The sequence below is a fragment of the Musca domestica genome, unplaced genomic scaffold, assembly GCF_030504385.1.
Source record: "Musca domestica strain aabys unplaced genomic scaffold, Musca_domestica.polishedcontigs.V.1.1 58, whole genome shotgun sequence".
NCBI classification, from domain to species: Eukaryota; Metazoa; Arthropoda; class Insecta; order Diptera; family Muscidae; genus Musca; species Musca domestica.
Window position 1 is genome coordinate 3060141 of NW_026712360.1, and position 21242 is coordinate 3081382.

The 21242-nt window shown below is 38.1% G+C and overlaps 4 protein-coding genes across 4 annotated transcripts; 1 reads left to right on the top strand and 3 right to left on the bottom strand.

Annotated features, from left to right (window-relative positions):
* Positions 1-1536: 1536 nt before the first annotated feature.
* Positions 1537-8510, bottom strand: LOC101899079 (uncharacterized). Its single transcript, XM_020038583.2, has 6 exons — positions 8094-8510; positions 6976-7665; positions 3817-4065; positions 3547-3745; positions 3177-3487; positions 1537-3111 (listed from the first exon to the last, which is right to left on the bottom strand). The coding sequence occupies exons 2-6, from the start codon at positions 7471-7473 to the stop codon at positions 2347-2349; spliced, it is 2022 nt and encodes a 673-aa protein (XP_019894142.2). The 5' UTR covers positions 7474-7665; positions 8094-8510; the 3' UTR covers positions 1537-2346.
* A 2582-nt stretch (positions 8511-11092) lies between these two features.
* On the bottom strand, positions 11093-15236 carry LOC101898898 (ATP-dependent RNA helicase DHX8). Its single transcript, XM_059128996.1, has 2 exons — positions 12356-15236; positions 11093-12289 (listed from the first exon to the last, which is right to left on the bottom strand). Exons 1-2 carry the CDS (start codon positions 15134-15136, stop codon positions 11267-11269), a joined length of 3804 nt encoding a protein of 1267 aa, XP_058984979.1. The 5' UTR covers positions 15137-15236; the 3' UTR covers positions 11093-11266.
* Positions 15237-15462: 226 nt separating this feature from the next.
* LOC101898733 (membrane-bound transcription factor site-2 protease) lies at positions 15463-17431 on the top strand. The gene is made up of 3 exons (XM_005188583.4): positions 15463-15669; positions 15735-16202; positions 16273-17431. The coding sequence occupies exons 1-3, from the start codon at positions 15595-15597 to the stop codon at positions 17293-17295; spliced, it is 1566 nt and encodes a 521-aa protein (XP_005188640.2). The 5' UTR covers positions 15463-15594; the 3' UTR covers positions 17296-17431.
* On the bottom strand, positions 17408-18249 carry LOC101898561 (LYR motif-containing protein 2). Its single transcript, XM_005188582.4, has 2 exons — positions 17984-18249; positions 17408-17924 (listed from the first exon to the last, which is right to left on the bottom strand). The coding sequence occupies exons 1-2, from the start codon at positions 18020-18022 to the stop codon at positions 17670-17672; spliced, it is 294 nt and encodes a 97-aa protein (XP_005188639.1). The 5' UTR covers positions 18023-18249; the 3' UTR covers positions 17408-17669.
* Positions 18250-21242: the final 2993 nt, after the last annotated feature.

Genomic DNA, 21242 nt, shown 5'->3' on the forward strand with positions numbered 1-21242 from the left:
AATATGGAATTAATTTCGTATCTAGCTTCTTCAGAAAACGTAAAATATTTAGAATATAACAACCTTTGGCTTTTGCAAGCGGAATTTTGTTTTTATAGAAACTTTAAAAAAATATTACAACGTGCCAGATTTGGACTATATCGAATACTTCCTATACTTTACATGAGATATGTGATCATGTTTGGAAAATGTGAAAATATGCGAGGGGTAACAGATATAGTGTGGACCGAAATATTCCATTTTCATACTTCATCTAATACAGATAAATGTATTGGTATGTTCAAAATTACAAGAAAATTGAACATTTATATCCAATTTTAAGCGAAAGTATAAATTTCGATAAATAACAAATGCATATCAGATTTCTGGTTAAAGGAAATGGTTCGAAAAGTAAAGATGCGACTTGATCAAAATCCTCGTCGCAATGGCCGAAAAATGGCCTGTGAGCTGAACATATCGCAATATTCGGCAAATATTAAAAAATAAGCTAGGGGTAAAGCCATTGAAATTTCAAAAAGTGCAAGAACTTACACCGCAACAGAAAGAAAATAGACTCAGAAGAGCTAAAGAGTTGCTTCGCTTTGCCGAAAGTGGTGAACTGCCGAATTTGGCTTTCTCCGATGAGAAAACATTCGTTTCCAGCAGTTTGTAATGAAACAAAATGATCCGCTCGTGTTTACTTGCCAAAGAGGCCAGCTGAAAATGTGTACCTTCGCTTGGCCACCAGAACTCAAGCGCCGGCCATGGTGATGGTATGGGCCGCCATAACATCCGACGGTCGCTCTCCGCTTTTATTAATCGACCATGGCATCAGAATAAATGCAGAATATTATGGCGAAAATATTCTGGAGGGTGTATTAAGCAAACATTTTGGCCGCAGGCCCTGGACATTCAAACAGGACTCAGAATCATCGCACCCAGCACGCCACCGCCACGCAAGAATGGTTACAAAATGAGGTTCCTCGCTTCATTTCCAGCGCACAATGGCCACCCAAATTCTCCGGATACCGATCCGTTGGACTATTGTGTCTGGAGTACTTTGGAAAGCATGGTTGGCACTAAAAAATACCAAAGTGTCGATCACCTCAAGCAAGCTCTTCGCCGGGAATGGGCCAAAATACCGCAGAGCAACTTTCGGGCCGTGTGTGACGGTTTCATTGGCCGTTTGAAGACAATAATTTGTACCAAAACTGACCAATTCGAACAAATCTAAATTTATTCTAAAATTTGATGCTATTTCCGACATTTTTTGCTTTCATTCAATAAAATTAAAAAGAAATAAATGTAAAACTTATGGCGTTTGACTTTGTGGCATTTTTTTAGAACAGTTTTTTTAAAAACAACGTTAGTTTAATAGTGGAGAACGATGGTAATGTTTACCAGGGGGTAAGGCAGGGAATACCTAGGTTTCGGAAAGAGCCACCAATCCTCAGCAGTTACCTTGTTTTTTTTATACCCTCTCTCTAGCCATATGGCTGAGGGTAAAATGAAGTCAAGATCAATCTCCCACTATAAGTAAAAAAGAAAAATAACAAATTTCATACTTTTTATAGTCTTTCTTTTTATTATATAATCTTTTTTGTTGCCTTTTGTTGTTTCTATTATAGAAAAAAATAGAAATCAACACAGCTTCTTGTTTTTTGTTTTCCTGAAAATTGAAAAAAAGGTGTATTACTTCTGGGGATTTGTTGGGTTACTGGGGGGAGGGGTTGTGAAACTTTCAAGTTCTTTTTGTTTTTTGCTTTTGTTTTCAAAATAATAACAATTAAAACTTAAATATAAAGTGGTACAACTTTGAAAGTCTCTAGCCGGTGTCTATGGGGTTGTGGTGTAAAGTTATTTTCAAATTTAAAAAACATATTTTATATCCTTTACTATTGTGAATGTTTTTTTTTTTTTCTTCTTCAGGAGTGGGATTGCTATTTAAAATATTGCAACATAACTTCATGTGGATTTCTGTGGCTGTTTTTGAAATGTGTGTGTTTTATTGTAGAATAGATCTTTTTCTGAGTTGCTAGTCGGTTATTTTGTGTGTTGGAATAACTTTGTTGTTTGTGGGGGTTGTTTTCTTTTAAAAATATATTATCAAATATTTTTTATTTTTATTTTTTTTTTGTATTTTTTTTCGTCACCATACATTTAAATATATGTTATGTATGCATGTAAGAGGGGTGTGTATGTATATATGTTTTTTTTTTTTATTTATTTTGTAAGTCTAAAATTAGGGCATTCTTAAAAATTGTATCGATTTTTTGTTTTGTTTTCTTTTTAGATTTTTGAAAATTGAATTGATTTGTTGTTGTTGTTTGTGGTTGTTGTGTATCAATATGATTACAAATATTGTTATTATTTACGTTTACCACTAGAGCCGTTTAAACACCTAGCGGCTTTTTGTACTCTACGTGCTTTCTTGGTTTCATGAGACGAAATGGACATAAGGCTATTGACATCATCAGCCTTATCTTGATTGAGAGCGGCCAGCGAATTGTTGTCATCCGGTACGGGATCGTTGGCATCGTTATTTCTTGAATGTTCCAGCACACTTATTCGCTGGGATTGTGGCGAGACAATAACACTTTTATGTTGAGCCACATTCTTTGGGCCACTGTTGTGTGTGGCTCCATAGAATAGGCGTGTCGCATAGCCATCACCACCCCCAGTTGCAATAAAGGCACTTGAACTAGTCGAAGCCTCATTGCAATCCACAAATTCTGTTAAATGCTGCAGCTGCTGCTGTTGCTCGTTGCATGAAACATTACATGCCTGTGAGGGGGTACTCAATTGACAATGCTGGCGTTTAAGATTCCTAGAGGCCGTGTTCACAGCCAACAGCTTGGCTGTGGTTTGTTCATCCGGAAATGCAAACTCCTCATTGCATAGGGACAAATTATTACAGCCACTGTCGTTCAGGCTTAAATCACTGTCATTATCGACATCGGTATCCTTGAGACTGAGTATAATATCTTCCGGTTTAACACCCTGATTGATGAGAGCCTGATAATCCTCAGCCGGTAGGGTGGGTGTGACTTTCTGGCCACACGATGCACATGTGGGTATGGCCGGACTTTTTGAACGCCAATATTGCAATTCAGTTTTACATTTGTTGAGTTCCTGGAATAAATTAAAATTAAATGAAGTAATGGAATGGAATGGCTTTTTCATCCCCCCCTTCCCACCTGTAATAATGTGGAAAATTTCCTTGCCATTTCTTCGTTTTTCTTGTCGTTTTCATCCAAACGATTGGCATATTCCAGGGTTTGCTTACGCTGTTCGGCCATGAGTTTTTGCTGTTCGGCAATTTGTTTGCCCTGCTCGGCGGATTTACGTTTACAGGTACGCAATTCATTGCGTAGCACAGATAATTGATTATTATAGATTTTCATGCCTTGCTTGATCTTCCGAATACCCTTGCGCAATACCATATTGCTTTGCGGTGGTGAGGGTAGGCTGGAGGAGTTGTCAGCTAAATCGGAGGCAATCACCAAGGCTGGAAAAATGTAAAAAAATTAAATTGGTTTTGGCATCGATGAAATTTGTGGTCCTTACGTCGTTTCGTTGTTGTGGGTAATTTAAAGAATTCCTTATTGAAATATGCAATGCCCGGCAATGTGGGCTCTATGTGATCCCTAAAATACTCCATGGCCATTGTTGATAAATCAAAGAGTTCATCGGTCACCCGATAGGGACGCTCCAGGCATGGTGTATTCTTAATGTAATTCAAAATTGTATACACCTCATCGAGTATCTGTGGCGGGGTGAAGAAAAACAAAAATTACAGTGTTTTAATGAAACATTTTGAAATCAAATTTAACTTACTGCTCCCGGAAAGAAACAACAATGGCCACGTTCGATATGTTTACCAAATGTCATTTGCAAAAGCGACAATCGCATATAACACGTCTCAATGATATCACATTCACAAGCTAGAGGATGATTACGTCTGGCCGATTCACGGCGTGGCATGTTGGCCTTAATGGCCTGAAAACGATTGTAGGTCTTGGTGATTAACTTGGAAAATGTCGAATTCAACATGTGCATGCAAACATCGTTCATTTTGTGGGATACCTAGAAAATAAAAAAAAAGTTTTCAAAATTAAATATTGGGTGATACATTGTGGAAGCTAAGGTGAGTAGGAAATAATTGGGTCCCATAATTAAATGGATATCTAAAACGATTTGAAGCAATCGTGTCCAACTTTGTAATAGATTTCTGCTGTTTTGGAGAACTTCATGTTTCAGCCGGAGAATGCAGTAAAATGTGCCTATGGCACAATTTTTATTCCCTTTGCTTGTTGCCACCCCTTAAAACAAAGTGTTGTGCTTTACGAATTCGCAATTGTTCCTCTTCTAGGTTTGCTTGAATTGTCTTAATTTTTTGTGGAGATATTTCGTTTTATGGTTTTAAGACCTCTTAGATTGTAAGAACAAGATTCATGGTGGAATATGATAACTCTACTTACTCTCCTTCCATCTCATATTATTATGCCCAACAATGCGCTACAGCGTTAGCTTGGCTCTCAAGGTATCAAATTACCAGACAAACAAATATCAAATTTTCTTGCATCCGAAAATAATAAATTAAACAAATTGGATGCAGGACTGTATACATATGACATACTGATGCATATAGTGGGGAAGACAGTGTGTGCGTTTGTGGATAAACTGCTAAATATTTGGTTTCAAACCTAGTAGTGGGTTGGATATACAATTGTTGGGGTGATCTGAAATAAATAGAAGCCCTTAAAAATTTGGCACCATTGTGGATATTATCCTACACACAACCTGTCAAATAGTTGCAAATATGATGCTGGTGTTTTTTGCCCACGAAGGAGTAGTTAAGCCAAGTAATTCTTCTCTAAGGCAGTTACGTTCACGGTGTCTATCTCTCTGTCAGGGAAGATCATTACGAAGGAGGGACTAAATTCTTCAAAGCCATCAACATATGCCTACACTTGATACAGACTATTAAAATTTATATTGATATCATGTAAAATATGTCATAACAATGGGTCCACATTATCATCCGAAGATGTAAGGAGTGAAAATAAACTAACCACAATGCTTACTCCCCGAGTACTATTTAAATATTGTGATTTCAAGGCACAAAGGGTCAACATTTTGAATAATTTTAAGTCTTATAAAATGTGATGATGTAGATGTCCGATTGTCTTAAAATTGCACACACCACAATATTTCTATTTACCCAAGATCTGGTGTGAGCATAGGATATATCGGTCAACTCCTTGTGCTACCTCCACCACAAAGGGTCAAAAATGTTAATATCCAGGAAGCTTATAAAACACGAAATTTACATCCAATTCCATTCATCTCAATATTTCCATACACACAAGATCTTTTATAAAGATGGTAGAGATCAGACCATTCCTCCCCCACAAAGCGTCGAAATTTGAATAACCAAAACGATCATAAAATACGAAATAAGCAGCCGGTTCTCTACAAATTGCACACATCTCATTTTTTTATTAACACCAGATCTGCTGTGAAGATGAGAAATATAGTTTAATTTCTTCTACAAGGGGTCAAGATTTTGAGTATTTGAGATTTTGAGTAGCTTATAGAACGCAAAATTAACATCCGATTCCATTCAGACTTGGTACATCTCTATATTTCCATTAATACAAGTTCAGTTACAATGATGGTACAGATCGGACCATTTCTTCAGGTACCTCCCCCAGATACCTGGTACCTTCTGGTACCTCCTCCAAGAAATCGAAATAAGAATCCTACTCTCATCAAATTTAACACATCCTCAATATTTGTGCTCATGAAAAATCTATTGTGAAGATGATATATATCTGCCAAACCCTTCTGGTACCTCACCCACAATGGGTTACAATTTCCAATACTTATATAATAGCTTGCGAACCAAGTCGGCGATTCTTTATAACTTGCTATATCTAAATATTTAACTCAACCAGAAATCTGACATAAATATGTAATTTATCGGAATTTATGATTGGATATATATGTTCGATTTCCTTCAAATTTTGAACATACCAATATTTTGATCTATATTATATGAATTACGAAAATGGAATACTTCGGTCCGATATATCTGTTACCACATTTTCCAAAAATTTGCAAGTCTCATCATATAAAATATAGGAAGTAGTCAATATAGTCCAAATCTGGCACTTTGTAATATTTTTACCTGTCTTAGGTCTGATACGAATTGGTCACTATTGTCCAACTGCTTCGGAACCTCTCCCATAAAGGGTCAACAGTTTAAAAAGTTTCAGAAAACCCGACTGACACTATTTTACTTGTTACTAGATACAAGTGATCAAAATCAATCTTACAATAATATGAAATATAGGCTTAACTCTAGGTTAGTAAAAGCTCTTCATTTTTTTTTAAATTTTTTCCATTGGTAGGTATTTTTACTCTGATCCCGGGAAACAACTTTTTTCTTGGGGGACGGACGCGGGTCCCCAGATTTTTGACGGTTGGAAAGTTATAGTCAAATTATTAATTTTTTGGACCAGTATTTTTTTATAAAACCCCCGAAAAGACGAAAAAGGGCCCATTATGGGCCTTAAGCAAATTGATGGCAAATTATTGCTGACACTCTTAGCATTCTAAAATGCTACAGTTTGTGCTAATACCTTTTCTGGGTCCAAAGACATTCACTTCTGGGTACGTTAAACCGGCTAAGGGAACTAAAGTTTTTTTTGTTTTTTTTTTTTTATAAATTGAACTGTTGTTGTAAGTAGCCTGTCTTCGCCCGGGGCTTGAGATTTTCTCCTCTGTGTATATCCCACACCGGCTAACGCTATGTGTCTACATCGGGTAAGTCCCTCTTCGTCCCCCAAGAAAAAAATAGTTTCCCGAAATCAGGGTAAAAATAACTACCTCTGGAAAAAATTTCGAAAAATCCGAAGAGTTTTTACTAAACTAGAGCTTATCCGAAATATATCAACCCAATAGTACACACACCCACACATTCAAACTTACCACACGCAATTGACCCGTTTTTTTAAAACCAACATATGACAATATTGTATAAAGAACTTCTTCGGGCAAATCTAATAAATTTGTTGCCTTCGATGATGGTGATGTCGTTTGTTGTTGATCACGGACAACAACAATGTGACTACCATTGATGTTCTGCTGTGGATGTTGTTGGTGTGACGTCGTCGTCGTAGTCGCCGCTGTCGTCGTCGTTATTACATTCGATCCAGTTGAATTGGAATACGATTTAAACGCCTGCGTTTGTCGGGCACTGGTTGAGGCAGTGCCATGGGTTATTCCCACTGCTGCAACCACTGATGACGATGATGATGAAGAATACGACGATGACGACGCCGGTGTTAACAATGATATACTGCCACTGGAGTTGGTGCTTGATTGTCTGGTGACAACTGGACGCAGAAGATTCATTTCCTCCATGGAGGATGGCATGTTGCCGCTACCGCTTGTGCCTGTTGTCGACATTTGCCTAGTAGAGACCATGGTTTCTGTTTTGTTTGATGTTGGACGTATAGGTTTAAGAAGTTTCGTTTGTATGGTTTTCTATAAAAAATAAAACGTATTTATGCTCTTCCTTTCTTTTTGAAACTTAAAAAAATGCTTAAGTTCCCCTCTATACTAAGCTTGCGTTTTTATATGGCAGCCAACCAACCAAACCAAGAGTAGGTATAGAATCTGTAAAAAAAAAAAAGAAAGAAAAGGGGCACATTAGTTGGCATGATGGAATTTGTGTTAAAATTGTTCTTATTGTCAGACATTTCACATTCCTTGGCATTTGGCCTGGGGGTCCAATTATTTCTTTAATTTATATGTATTCCTTATTTCTTCGGTATTTTTCGTATTCTTCTGTGCATTCTACAATATGTTCCATTACCACTTTTCCGCTTTTCGTTCTTACCACTTAAAAGTAACCAATGTAGAAAAAAAAACGGTTATTTTGTTTCTTAATCGATTACCCTGTAAAATTACATCTCCATTTTTTAGCATTTTTTTATGGAAGAATAATTGAAGAAGGCGAAAAAGGCAAGCGAAAAACTATGTATGTTTTCCCGCTTGGTATAGTATACCTCGCTTTTTTCCTGCCAATCGGCTATGTTTCTTACCTTCCTTTACTCGAAGAACACTTCCAATTTGTATGCCACCTCCCCTACTAGCCGTCGCGCCACTGCTGCCAGAGATCTCTGTCACTTCCTTTCCTATTCTATCTCCCCCTTTATTCTAATGTACACGAAGTTTGGTGCCGCTTGTGTGGCGGAGGAGGCTTGCAATAGTTTTGCCTTCTACCATTTTCTTTCTTCGTTTGCTTCAATTTGTTGTTGTTGTTGCCCGTTTAAACACTTTTATCACATTTCTTTGCATCTTTTCGTTATTAAATTTAGTTTGTAAACCAAAAATATGAAGTTGCTTTCTTTAATGGCCACAGCTTAGAACCAATTTTTCCCTATGTATAATAATGAATGAATGACTGACGGATGAACGGATGGGGTCCGTTGCTCTTCGTAAAATAAAAAAGAATTCAAGTGCCTCTGAACAGTGTTGTCAAAATTGTGACTACTCGCTATGTAGTGGTTGCAGTAATGTAATCGGTACATTCTTGGTATAATAATTTTTTGAGAAAATTTTTGATTTTAACTTTTCAAAACCCAACGATGTTCATGTGAACTGTGTTTTTACACAAAATTAAACCATGGTAGAAGAATACCATGGTAGATGCATCAATGCTTGGGAACATTAATATGTTAAAAAATTTAAAGTGTTTTGTCAAAAAAGAAATAGATCTTTATATGTTTTCTTATACGACGCAAATGGGGGGTTGTTATAATATTCTTTTTTCAAAAATTTTTACAAATTTCAATAATTTTTCATTCAAGTTTTTCAATTCCAAAATCGGTTTGACAGTTCATTGTCCCAGCAGTTAAGTCGATGCGACTACCTGTATTCTTCTACCATGAAATTAAACAAATGAATTTGGGAAAAAGTGAATGAAATAACAATGTTATTTCAACAATTTAATGGAAAATCTGAACTCTGTTTAATCACACAAAGTGCTTCAGATGTTGCCAAATATCGGCCCACACTAGGAATTTCATGAAAAAAAAAATCCTAAAGCTGTCAAAAGATAATATTTTTGATAGTTTTATCCATGGTAAAATTAAGAAGGTATAGAATAGAAAACAGGTTCCACCTCATATATGTGTATGTACAGGGTGAGATTAAAAACCTGCAACCAACTTCAGACTACTGTCATTTCTAAGCCACTCGTCCGACAGCTGTTAAAATTATTCCAGTGACAGCTCATTATATTCTTTACAAGCGTACAAAATTATATTGGTGAGAATTTTCCCGACAAAAATGTTATTCCTGATGGAATTGAAGCGTGATAGTGTTTTTTCTTTATATTTGACTGGAAATCGACAAGTGGCTATCGTTAGAGCACTCCAGCATTTGAATGTGAATAAATCTTTTGTGTCTCGTACCATCGCTCGTTACCGTGATACTGCTAGCGTAGCCCGCCGACGTCAAGGAAGTGGACGGAAGAAAACAGCCACATCAGCAGAAATGGTTCGAAAAGTAAAGAAGCTACTTGATCGAAACCCGCGTCGCAGTTGCCGAAAAAATGGATAGTGAGGTGAACATAACGCAATGCTCCATTCGGCAAATATTGAATAATGAACTCGGGGTAAAGCCATTGAAATTCCAAAAAGTGCAAGAGCTTACACCGCAACGAAAATAGAAAGAAAATAGACTCAAAAGAGCTAAAGAGTTGTTTTTTTCCGATCAGAAAACAATTGTTGTCCAGCAGTTTGTAAAGAAGAAAAATTATCGTGCTTACTTTCCAAAAAGGTCTGGTCAACTTCAGTTGGCCACCACAACTCAAGGGCCGCCCATGGTGATGGTGTGGGCCGCCATAACAGCCGATGGTCGCTCTCCGCTCGTATTAATCGACCATGGCATCAGAATAAATGCTGAATATTATCGCGAAAATATTCTGGAGGGTGTATTAAAGCCTTGGGTACGCAAACATTTTGGCCGCAGACCTTGGACATTCTAACAGGACTCAGCACCATCGCACTCAGCACCCGCCACCCAAGAATGATTACAAAATGGGGTTCCTCGCTTTATTTACTGCGCAAAATTGCCAACAAAATCTCCGGATGCCAATATCAATGTTCCCAAGCGTCGGAATTGAAAACCTATAAAAATCTACTTATTTTTGAAGAAACACTTTAAAATTGATTGATGTATAAATCTTCCCAAGCGTCGATGCATCTACCTGTATTCTTTTACCATGGGTGAAACCCCTTTGTAATAGTATGTTTACATTAGCCATTTATCTTCTTTATGAGGTTTTATTTGACGAATATGCAATGAAATTGAGATGGTAGAATTAAGAAGGTAAAGTCATACAATCATATGTTTGTAATTTTTTCAAATGTTTTACCTTTGACAACATTTCATTGTCAAAATCTATATTCATCAATCCATTGCATACACACAAAATCATAGATAGGAACTGTTTTCAATGCAGTGAAATTTGACAAGATAAATTACAGAAAATGCAGAGCTGGGAATGCTTATTTAAAATGAGGTTACCTTCATTTTATTGTACCATGCGAAATACGTAATTTGTTTGTGATATATGCGCTGATCGACAACCTGCAAAAATTTACTAGTTTTGCAATTTTTTCGATATCATAAAATTAAAATCGGTTATCGTAGTAATAATTTTTACATTTCCTCTGTTCCAGAACTGCTAGAATGTTCAACTTTTTACCACGAATTTAAGCAGAAATAAAAACAATGTTTCGCCGTCTCCTTGGGCGCCACTGAACACCGTCGAAGTTTGACATTATAGGGCTACCAAAAGAAAACTCGTAATTCTTGAAAATAATTGTCCCATTGGTGCAAAATTTAAGGATAAACATATTTTATGGCATGAGGATGTATTTGACGCATATGGAATGGAATTGGCATTTTAAATCCGGTAAAGTATACGAGTACTCGTATGACGGTAATATTTTTGCCCTCAATTCAAAGCAAAGTAATTGCACTTATATTGTTATTGTTAAATATGATAATAAATAATAAATAAAACATCATATTTTTGGGTCATTTCAAAATACATTTTCTCGTGTATTTCTGTCTCTCTCTCTTTTGAATATTTTAGCTAGCACATAATCTCCAAGTAGCTACATAATTTATCATGATAACTTATAAAAAAGTAGTAACTTAATTTAAATCCTAAAAAATTAAACAAATAGGCATTGCCATCTCTTCAATTTCTTCTTCTTCGCACACGAGATATACGCCAAGCATTCGGCTCTTCATATTTGTTATATAGCGGCTCAAGTCTTTGATTCTTTTTGAATTTACTTAATTTCGTTGGATCGGAGAATCTAAAGAACGACGGTGCAAATTCCACCAACCATTTCGGATCTATGGTCGTAACTTCTCGCATATATTCCTTGGTGGTTTGTACCAATTCATGGTATATAACCCATTCGGGTTGACGATTAAAGAGGGCACTGGATGGATGGATGTAAACCACCTGGGAATCGACCAAGGTGCGATAACCTTCTTGGGGATCTTTTTTTGCGGCATTACGGAAGAAACCCGAACAAATGGCCTTTTGTATGCGCACCGAATTCTTGCCAGCCGACACCACATCCAATTTGTGACGATCCATAATGCCCAGCAATTGTTTGCGAACATCCTGCGACCGTTTGAGTGTACGAATTTGTACGAAATTCTCATAACACCAGGCATTGGAAAATTTATTGTTTTTCCAGCTGTTGTACACAGCCAGCAGGGTCAAATGATCACCCTCAATCTGATTGAATTTGGCTTTCTTTTGATCGGCCAATGCCTGTTTGTCCTTGGGGCGATAGAAGACATTTTGTACGCTGAGCATGGAAACGATGGTCAGAATCTCATCGGAACACTGCAGGGCCACCGACATAATTAACATTTTCGAGAGATTAGGTTCCAAGGGGAACTCGGCCATGCGCCGACCGAGGCGTGTCAGCAGACCTTCATCATCCAAAGCCGACAGGGAGTGCAACTGTTCCAGGGCCATTACCAAAGATTCGACAGGTGGAGCATCCATAAAATCGAAATGCAAAAGATCATTAATGCCCATGGTTTTCAACTGCAGCACTGTTGTGGCCAGATTTGTACGCTGAATTTCGGGAACAGGGGTGGGCAGCATTTCATCGCGATAGGCACGTTCCGTGTAGAGACGATAGCATTTTCCGGGCCCAGTACGACCAGCGCGTCCGGCACGTTGTTTAGCAGCGGCCTATAAAATACAAAACGAATAGAAATTAAATAATTTCAATATCAAACTATTTCCATAATCTCTTACCTGTGATATGGGTGTAACGACCAAAGAATCCATGCCTGTTTTGGAGTTGTAAACTTTCTGTTTCACGAATCCCGGGTCCACCACATAAAAGATACCATCTATGGTTAGCGATGTCTCGGCAATATTGGTGGCAATAACCACTTTACGGCTACCCGGCGGGGCAGGGTCAAAGATCCTTGTCTGCATCTCAGACGGCAGGGCTGAGTAGACGGGCAATATAATCAATTCTGGGACATCAGGCCCCAAACTTTTCATACGTTCATAGAGAATCTCACAGGCGGTGTCGATTTCTTCTTGACCCGTCAAGAACAGCAAAATATCTCCAGGTGGTTCCCTCAAATGAATTTGCATAACGGTGATCAATGAAGCATCCAAATAGTCAGTTTCGGGTTCCTTTGTGTACAACACCTCCACGGGGAAAGTTCGACCTGGTATCGTAAAGATTGGTGCCTCAAAGAAATACTGAGAAAACTTGACAGCATCCAAAGTGGCCGAGGTCACAATTAATTTCAGTTCGGGACGTTTTTGAACCGCCGTCTTTAGTAAGCCAAACAGTACATCCGTGTGGATGGTACGTTCATGAGCCTCGTCCAACATAATGACCGAATAGGATTTCAGATCGGCCTCAATGAGACATTCACGCAGCAACATACCATCTGTCATGTATTTAATGACAGTCTCAGGACTGGTACAATCCTCAAAACGAATGGTATAGCCCACCTCTTGGCCCAGACGACAACCAAACTCTTCGGCCACACGTTTGGCCACGGACATGGCAGCGACACGACGTGGCTGAGTACAACCAATTTTTCCACGATTTGTAAAACCACATTCAGCCAAATACTGGGTGATTTGAGTAGTTTTGCCAGAGCCCGTTTCACCAATGACAATCAAAATTTGATTATCGGTCACCGCCTTAATCAAATCGTCACGTAGCTTGTAAATGGGCAGGGATTTTCTTTGCTCCACCAATGACATGTCGGTTTTCTTGCCGAACGAGGACTTCTTGCCGCCTATAACGTGCTTTTTCCATTCGGGAACCTCCATGGGTGCTGCACCCATGCCCCTTACATTTGCCGCCAAGGTTCGGCTTGAATCCTCATCTGGCAAGGGATCTATCCAGTTCTTGCTTAGTCCCGTGGGAACTGCATCCATATCTTGTTCACGTTGCAACATTTTCTGCTCCCGACGTTCCTTGGAGAGGGCAGATTGCATCATGGCAGCTTGGGCCAAAGAGCCATCCGGATTTTTGACAATACGTACCGGTGATAGGTCATGCAGAGCACGACCATGACCTGCCAAAAATGGTGGTTCTTCCTCGACAATTTCTATTTCAATATCTTCTTCATCATCCTCATCTTTGTGTACAAGGCCCGTTTCTTCATCGAAGTCGGGCAGTTCACTGCGATCCAACACGCCGGAGCTTATCATTTGTTTGATTTCCCATCGCTCGGGACTAGAGATACGTGTTACACGTTTCCGGGAATCGCTTTCATCATTGTCGGCTCCACCTTGCAAATTCAGCAGGGATGTACCACCACCAAACGGACGATCTGGATTGCGATCTTTAAGTTCATTTTCCGGCGGAGGGGCATGTGATAGGGGATTTAAGTCCTGTCCCGTCTCTTGGTCAACTTCTTTCATAGACAGGGACACCTTTTGTCCCGTGATCGACATAACCTTTACCTTAACCGTGGAGTTGCGGTTAACCACCTCTGTAACATCCGTAACACGACCCTCGGAACGCAACTGGGATATGTGCACCAGACCCTCCCAGCGTTTTTTCAAACCAAACAGTTGGACAAAGCAGCCAAAGGGCACAATGTTTGCCACTTTACCGGTGTATATTTTACCCGGTTCTGGATCATCTGGCATTGGTGCTGGTGGTGGCATCTTTTCACGTTTGTATTCACGCGACCTGGATCTCCTATTATGGCGCGATCTCTCCTTCGATCTAGACCTGGAACGTCGTCTTCTATCACGTGAACGTGATCTTGAGCGTCGATGTCTTCTACTGTTCTCCCTGGAGCGGGAACGAGATCTTTTGCGTTCACCACGATGACGAGATCTTGACCTTGAACGTCGTTCACGATCTCTATGACGACGATCTTTATCTTGGCTTCTTGAACTATCCAGGTCTTTTGTGCGTTCACGGCTTCGATCTCTTTTCCTATCACGGTCACGGTGTCTATCTCTGGACCTCGATCTAGAGCGGGATCTTTTTTCCACTTTCTTTTTAATATCCTTTGTTTCTACTTTGCTGACAAATCCTGGAGCTAAAGCCTCCAATTCCAACATGGCATCATCCACAGCTTTCATATCTTCCTCTTCAACTTTCTTTATGATGTCCTTTTTCTTCTTCGTCTTCTTTTCATCAGCATCACTGTCATTTTCGGAATGGGATTCAGGTTCATCGACTTTACTGAATTTATCATTGGGCATTGCTAAGCCAGGAAACATTACAGCCAGTTGTTCGGTTTTGGATGATTTGTTGCCTGAGCTGTCTGCTCCCCCAGCTGCTGCCGATTTGTCACTGCTTGCCCCACCACCTGTAGGTTTCATTAATTTGATGATTCTCTGGAGATTGGAAATCAACGAATCTGGGAATTCAGCTCCATTTTCCACCAATGCCTTTCGAAATCCCTCAAACGTGGGATTCTTGGATTCCAATTCAATTATAAACTCGGCCAAATCCTTGTCGTTGATGCCCAAATGGTTGTCCAATTCGGTGCAGAGTTTGGACACCAGCGATAAATGCTCCAATTTTTGCAGTTCATCCATTTTATTTACTTTTTTTACTGTGGAAAAATATTTAAATAAACATTTTCTCAAAAACGTATGTTGCTGGATGCGTCGTCGTCGTAGTGTGCGAATAAACTGTTTTTGTGAAGTGATTCACTAAAATGAGCACACGAACTAGTTGACAAATGCAGTTTGTTCTATGACAATGATTAAAAACTTTTATTTTTAATCATTCGACAGCAAGTACCAAAAAGGATATAGGAATACAATATGTCAAAAAGACGGGATTTATCGAGCAATATGTAACGGGAAAATAAAAGAATGCACCGTGAATTGTCATAAAAGAAACTGCATTCTTTAACTAGTTCACGTGCTCAATTCAGTTAATCACTTCACACAAATAGTTCATTCGCACAAATGGAATAAAAGGCGATTTCGAAGATTTTCCTGAAAATCGGGAATAGGCCTCCACAATTGTACATGGTGAATATGGAACTATGGATCCTTGGATATTTTTTGGTGTCTTAATTGCCATATATGGTGTTCTGCTATTCTTCGATCGATTTTTTAAGGTAAGAACTCCTTGCTCACTATCTCAAATTTGTAATAGCTCCATTCCCTGTCTCCTACTTTTTAGAGCTGCATGCATTACCCCTATGAGGCATTTCTTACAAATACTGGACTAACAGTTGGCTTGTTCCATCTAAAATGGCATACGACGGCATTTAATCGTTGGGTACTGCGTTTGGGCAACAACAGCGGAAACTGTTGCCGACAATTGATAAATAAGTCATTTACAGTTGGTGTGCTGGTCGCATTATCATTGGTGCCCGTTGGCATAATACTATTGTTTATAACAATATTTGGTGGTGGTGGTGGTTCCGGAAAAGAAACGGACGTCAATAACTTTGCTACGGGTGGAGCAGCAAATGTGGTGAAAAGTCAAGGCATAAATGTGGAAATCTTATTGCCCGGTGTAAATTTGCCACTGGAAGAAATTGGTTACTATGTAGCCACACTGTTGATATCGACGGTAATACATGAATTGGGTCATGCCCTGGCTGCCGTGATGGAAGATATACCGGTAACTGGTTTTGGCTTTCATGTAAGTTATCGAACATTCGTTAATTTCAAGGGAACGATATTTTATTTATTCAGTTACATCTTTCTTTTAGCTATATTTCTGTTTGCCGGTGGCCTATACTGAAATATCTACAGATCATCTAAATGCTTTGAAATGGCTGAAGAAACTACGCATCCTCTGTGCTGGAATATGGCATAATTTTGTTTTTGCAGGCCTTTGCTATCTGCTGCTTTCAACCATGAGTTTTATGGCTTCGCCTTTGTACTCGCTCAATAAGAATGTCATAGTCACCCAGGTCACAGCCCAATCTCCGTTAAGGGCAAAAGGAGATCGCGGCCTAGTGGAGGGTAATGTTATCACACACATCAACGATTGCCCGGTCTCCAATGAAGATACTTGGTATAATTGTCTGGTGAATTCTTTGCATTTCCCCGGCTTTTGTGTCTCATCGGATTTTATACGTTTGAATGATGAGAGCATTGAAATAGCCCACCACAGCTCAGATGGAACATTGCAGTGTTGCGGAAACAATGCGAAACTCTGTTGCTTCGAATACATCGATGATTTTAATAATGATGCTCCTGTGGAAATTCCTCAACACGTTTGCCTTGATGTCAGGCGCACCATGGAAGATTCCTATGGTTATTGTACAGCATCGGGTACATGCGAGCGAGGTTTTTGTTTGCGTCCGTTGCTAAAGAACACCACAACGATAATGATATTCAAACGGCAATCACTAAAAGCTCAGGATGCACCGCTGAAGAATGTCATCTATATGGGCCACCCCTTGGATGTGACACGCAGCATACGCATTTCACAATATGTACCCAAACATGAGTACATCAATCCCAAATGGTGTGATAATTTCATATTGTTCCTCAAATACAATATTGTATTTAGTTTGGGCTTGGCCCTGATCAATGCCATACCCTGTTTTGGCTTTGACGGTAATGCCATTGTCAACACCATTGTCAATAGTTTTCTAGTCAATCGTATTACCGAAAAAGCCAAACGGGATGTTGTATCGCTCATAGCCACGGGCATTGGTTCGTTGCTGTTTCTGTTAGCCGTAACCAAGGTGCTGTGGATAAGTTTATTGAGATATTTATTTTAGGGGAAATGGCGAGAATTCTACGCAAACAACAGACTTCATATTGAATAGCAATAATTGGTAGACAAAGAAATACACTTAAGCTTTAGTAGTTTAAATTATTAAAAAAAAGAAATGCTGAAACAAATCAAAACAAAAACGAATATATTTTAAATCAGTTAAATACACAACTATTGTATAGGATTGCAACATTTTGCGATAATTATTTATAATCATTTATAATAAACACGAAAAAACGAAGAGTTAAAGGAAAACAATATAAGTTTATTACATCTTGGTGAGGATTATTGGTTGGTTTGCATACGAGCCACAGTCCTTGCGATTATTGGGGGATGGATCGCTAATTTCACGGCTCTTTTAAAAACTTTCAATTAACACTACTTTTTGTCACTGATTGTTGGGTTGCTGGTAGTGACACCACTCAGACGTAAACTTGTCTGCAACTCCGTGAGACTTCGTCTTCCCGCTTGTATGAGCATTTTTATGGCCACTTCATCGGTTTGATGTCGATTTGTACGGAAATCATGTCTAGCCCATGATCGTAATTCATATTGGCTGCTGGCATCAGGCACTTGTTTGATTGTCCGAAATATTTCCCGATATAACTTCAAGACTTCTTGACGTAACATAAACTGGATATCAATGATAAAATAACATTAAATTGAAGGGATTTTGTTGCGTATCAATTTACCTGCTTCAAATCTAATGTTTTGCGTGTTATTTTGGACATTTTCTTTAATAAATAAAACGATAATGTTTGTTTTTTATCTTTTTTAGAATTGTTCGTTCGTCGTGGGAAACTGAATTGGTTATGTGCACCAAACAGAATGAAAGGCGTTCCAAAGCTCCATTGAAGGGGAGGGAGAATAAATATGTTTTTGTTTACGAATGGAATGGAAAGTATAACGACCGATTATGTTTACGAAAAGGACATGGGAAAACGGGTAAAACAATCAGCTGTTGTTGTTTTTATAAATAAAAGCGAATAATGTTGGGATTTATAGTTCGACAAGCATAAGGGCTCTGAAAATCGATTTTGTTGATTCGTGGAATTATCGATAAATTTGCTTTGACGTTCAAATGAATCTAATTGAATGGGAATATATATACACTGCCTTAAAGTACGTTTATATATATGAGGGTTAACCCACTGGGTTTGGATTTAAATTGTCATATCCATTACTTTTATTTCAAATAAATCCTCTCAAAGTAGGTTAACCCTACAAAAAGATCTAACGTAAACATGGCATTAGGACTGCGGATATAAATAAAATAAATAAACATTTTTTTCTTTATTGATATAAGTAAACATTGATAAGTGAGGTTATGTCGGCAAAAATCATTTAATAACCCCTAATTATTAATAATATTAAAAAAAACACTGGAATTAATACATTCTGGGTCATCTGATAAATGAAAAACAAAAAAAAAAATACAATTTTCCTCGAGTGTGCTTCCTTCTCTTCTGCAAAGCACATAGTATCTATTTACACACCTATAGATGACAAATCATTTATGTTGGCATAATTTGTATTTGTTGCGTTGATGAGATTATTTGCTGATGAGGAATGCCATGATCATATATACGTTTTATTTTTATGCATATATATTTAAAGTGTGTATATTCGTGCGGACAGGGTGAGATGAAAAAACTGCAGACAATTTCAGACTGCTGTCATTTCTAAGCCACTAGTCCGACAAAAATTATTGCAGTGACAGATCATTAAATTGTTTACAAGCGAACAAAATCATTTTTGTGAGAATTTGCCAGAAAACTTTTGTGGACTATTGTGTCTGGAGTATTTTGGAAAGCAAGATATAGCACTAAATAATACCAAAGTGTCGATCACCTCAAGCAAGTGCTTCGCCGGGAATGGGCCAAAATACCGCAGAGCAACATTCGGTCAGCGTGTGACGGTTTCATTGGCCATTTGAAGGCCATAATTCGTGCCAAAGGTGACCAATTCGTTTAATTTATTCTAAAATTTGATGCTATTTCCGACAAAGTTTTTTACTTTCATTCAATAAAATTAAAAAAAAAATAAAAATTATGGCGTTTGACTTTGTCGCAGTTTTTTCTATCTCACCCTGTATATCTCTTGTACAATCATTTCTAGCCACTGTGTGATTGATGGACACATTTGGCCGTTCATGCAAATAGTTGATTGTTGTAGATACCTGTGTGGCAAAATTGTATGTTCACAATTCTGTTGTTCTTGTTGTTTTTTTCTTGCGTTCAACTCATTAACAAATTGTTATGTTTTAATTACAGCAATTTAAATTAAAAAAAAATGATAAAGCGAAAACATTGTATACAATACTTGGAGGTTTCGAATAGTCGTAAAGTCCAATTGTTGGATATTTTTTACTATACCTACCTTATAACTTAAATTTATAGTTTAAAGGTGGGAATACATAAAGCACTTATTTGACTGGCTGAAGTCATCGCCCATTTTCATTTCTGTTGTTTGATAATCCCAAAATTATTTATTATAAAATCAAGTATAGAAGTAGTTTTTATAGAAGTTAAAAAAAACATATTTTCCAATAATATTCAACTGCATCCTGAAATCCTTTCAGTTCTATTAATCCGCCAATTGTTTGTATGTCTGCGTCCATATTCAAATTAAATTCTTTTGCCATGCAGAATCAAATGAGCAAAACAAGGGAATCAATGAGTAATAAGGGTAACATCAAAGAGTATGGCGCCCGATGTGGGGCCTTTTTCGAAACCCAGTTTTTATACCCTCCACCATGGTATGGAGGGTATATTAAGTTTGTCATTCATTTTAGACCCCCCAAAAGGATATATATTCTTGATCAGCATAAAATTCTATGTCGATTTAGCGATGTCCGTTCGTCTGTCCATCAGTGGAAATCACTCTAGCTTCCGAACGAAATAAAGTAGGTTGATAAAATTTTACTCAAATGTGTATTATGTTTGCAGGACTTTATGTACAGAAAATGGGTGATGTAGATACACTCTTTGGTATAGCCCTCATATAATGGTACCTCCCTTTTTTCAGTATTTTGGTGATTTAAGCGACATTGCCCCTATAACGGTATACCCCGATATTCGGTATTTTGATGATTTTAGCGATATTATTCACCGGAATTGTTTCAAATGTGGTATTTGAAGTTCGTAATGGATGCTACAGCCTAAGACAGGAAATTGTCTGTGCAAGTCCACGTCTTCGTATAGCGCCCATATAACGGCATCTCCCGATTTTCGGTATTTTGATGATTTAAGCGATATTATTCACCGGAATTGTTTCAAATTTGGTATTTGAAGTTCATAATACAAGCTACAGTCAGTGACAGAGAATTGTCTATGTAGGTCCAAGTCTTCGTGTAGTCCCTATATAATTGTACCTCCCGATATTCGGTATTTTGATGATTTTAGCGACATTATTCACCGGAATTGTTTCAAATTTGGTATTTGACGTTCGTAATGGGAACTACAGCCTATGGCAGAAAACTATGTAGGCCCAGGTCTTCGTATAACCCCCATATAATGGTACCTCCCGTTTTCGGTATTTTGATGACTTTAGCGACATTGTTCACTGGAATTGGTTCAAATTTGGTATTTGAAGTTCGTAACGGATGCTACAGCCTACGACAGAAAATTGCCTGTACAAGTCCACGTCTTCGTATAGCCTAAAATAAAAGTACCTCCCTATATTCGGAATTTTTAAGGATTTTAGCTATATTTTTCACCGATTTTTTATTTAAGTTTCGCATCCACGTCGTCGTATTGACCCTAATATAACTGCTACATTCGGTATTTTTAAGATTTTAACAGAATTTTTAAGGGATTATATTTTTTTTAAAAATTGCCAAAATCGTTCCAAATGGTAAAGGGTATTCAAAGATCGGCCTGGCCGAACTTAGCGGTATTTTTACCTGTTTCTTTATAAAATTCCACAACGTTTTCCGCAAGTATTTAGAAC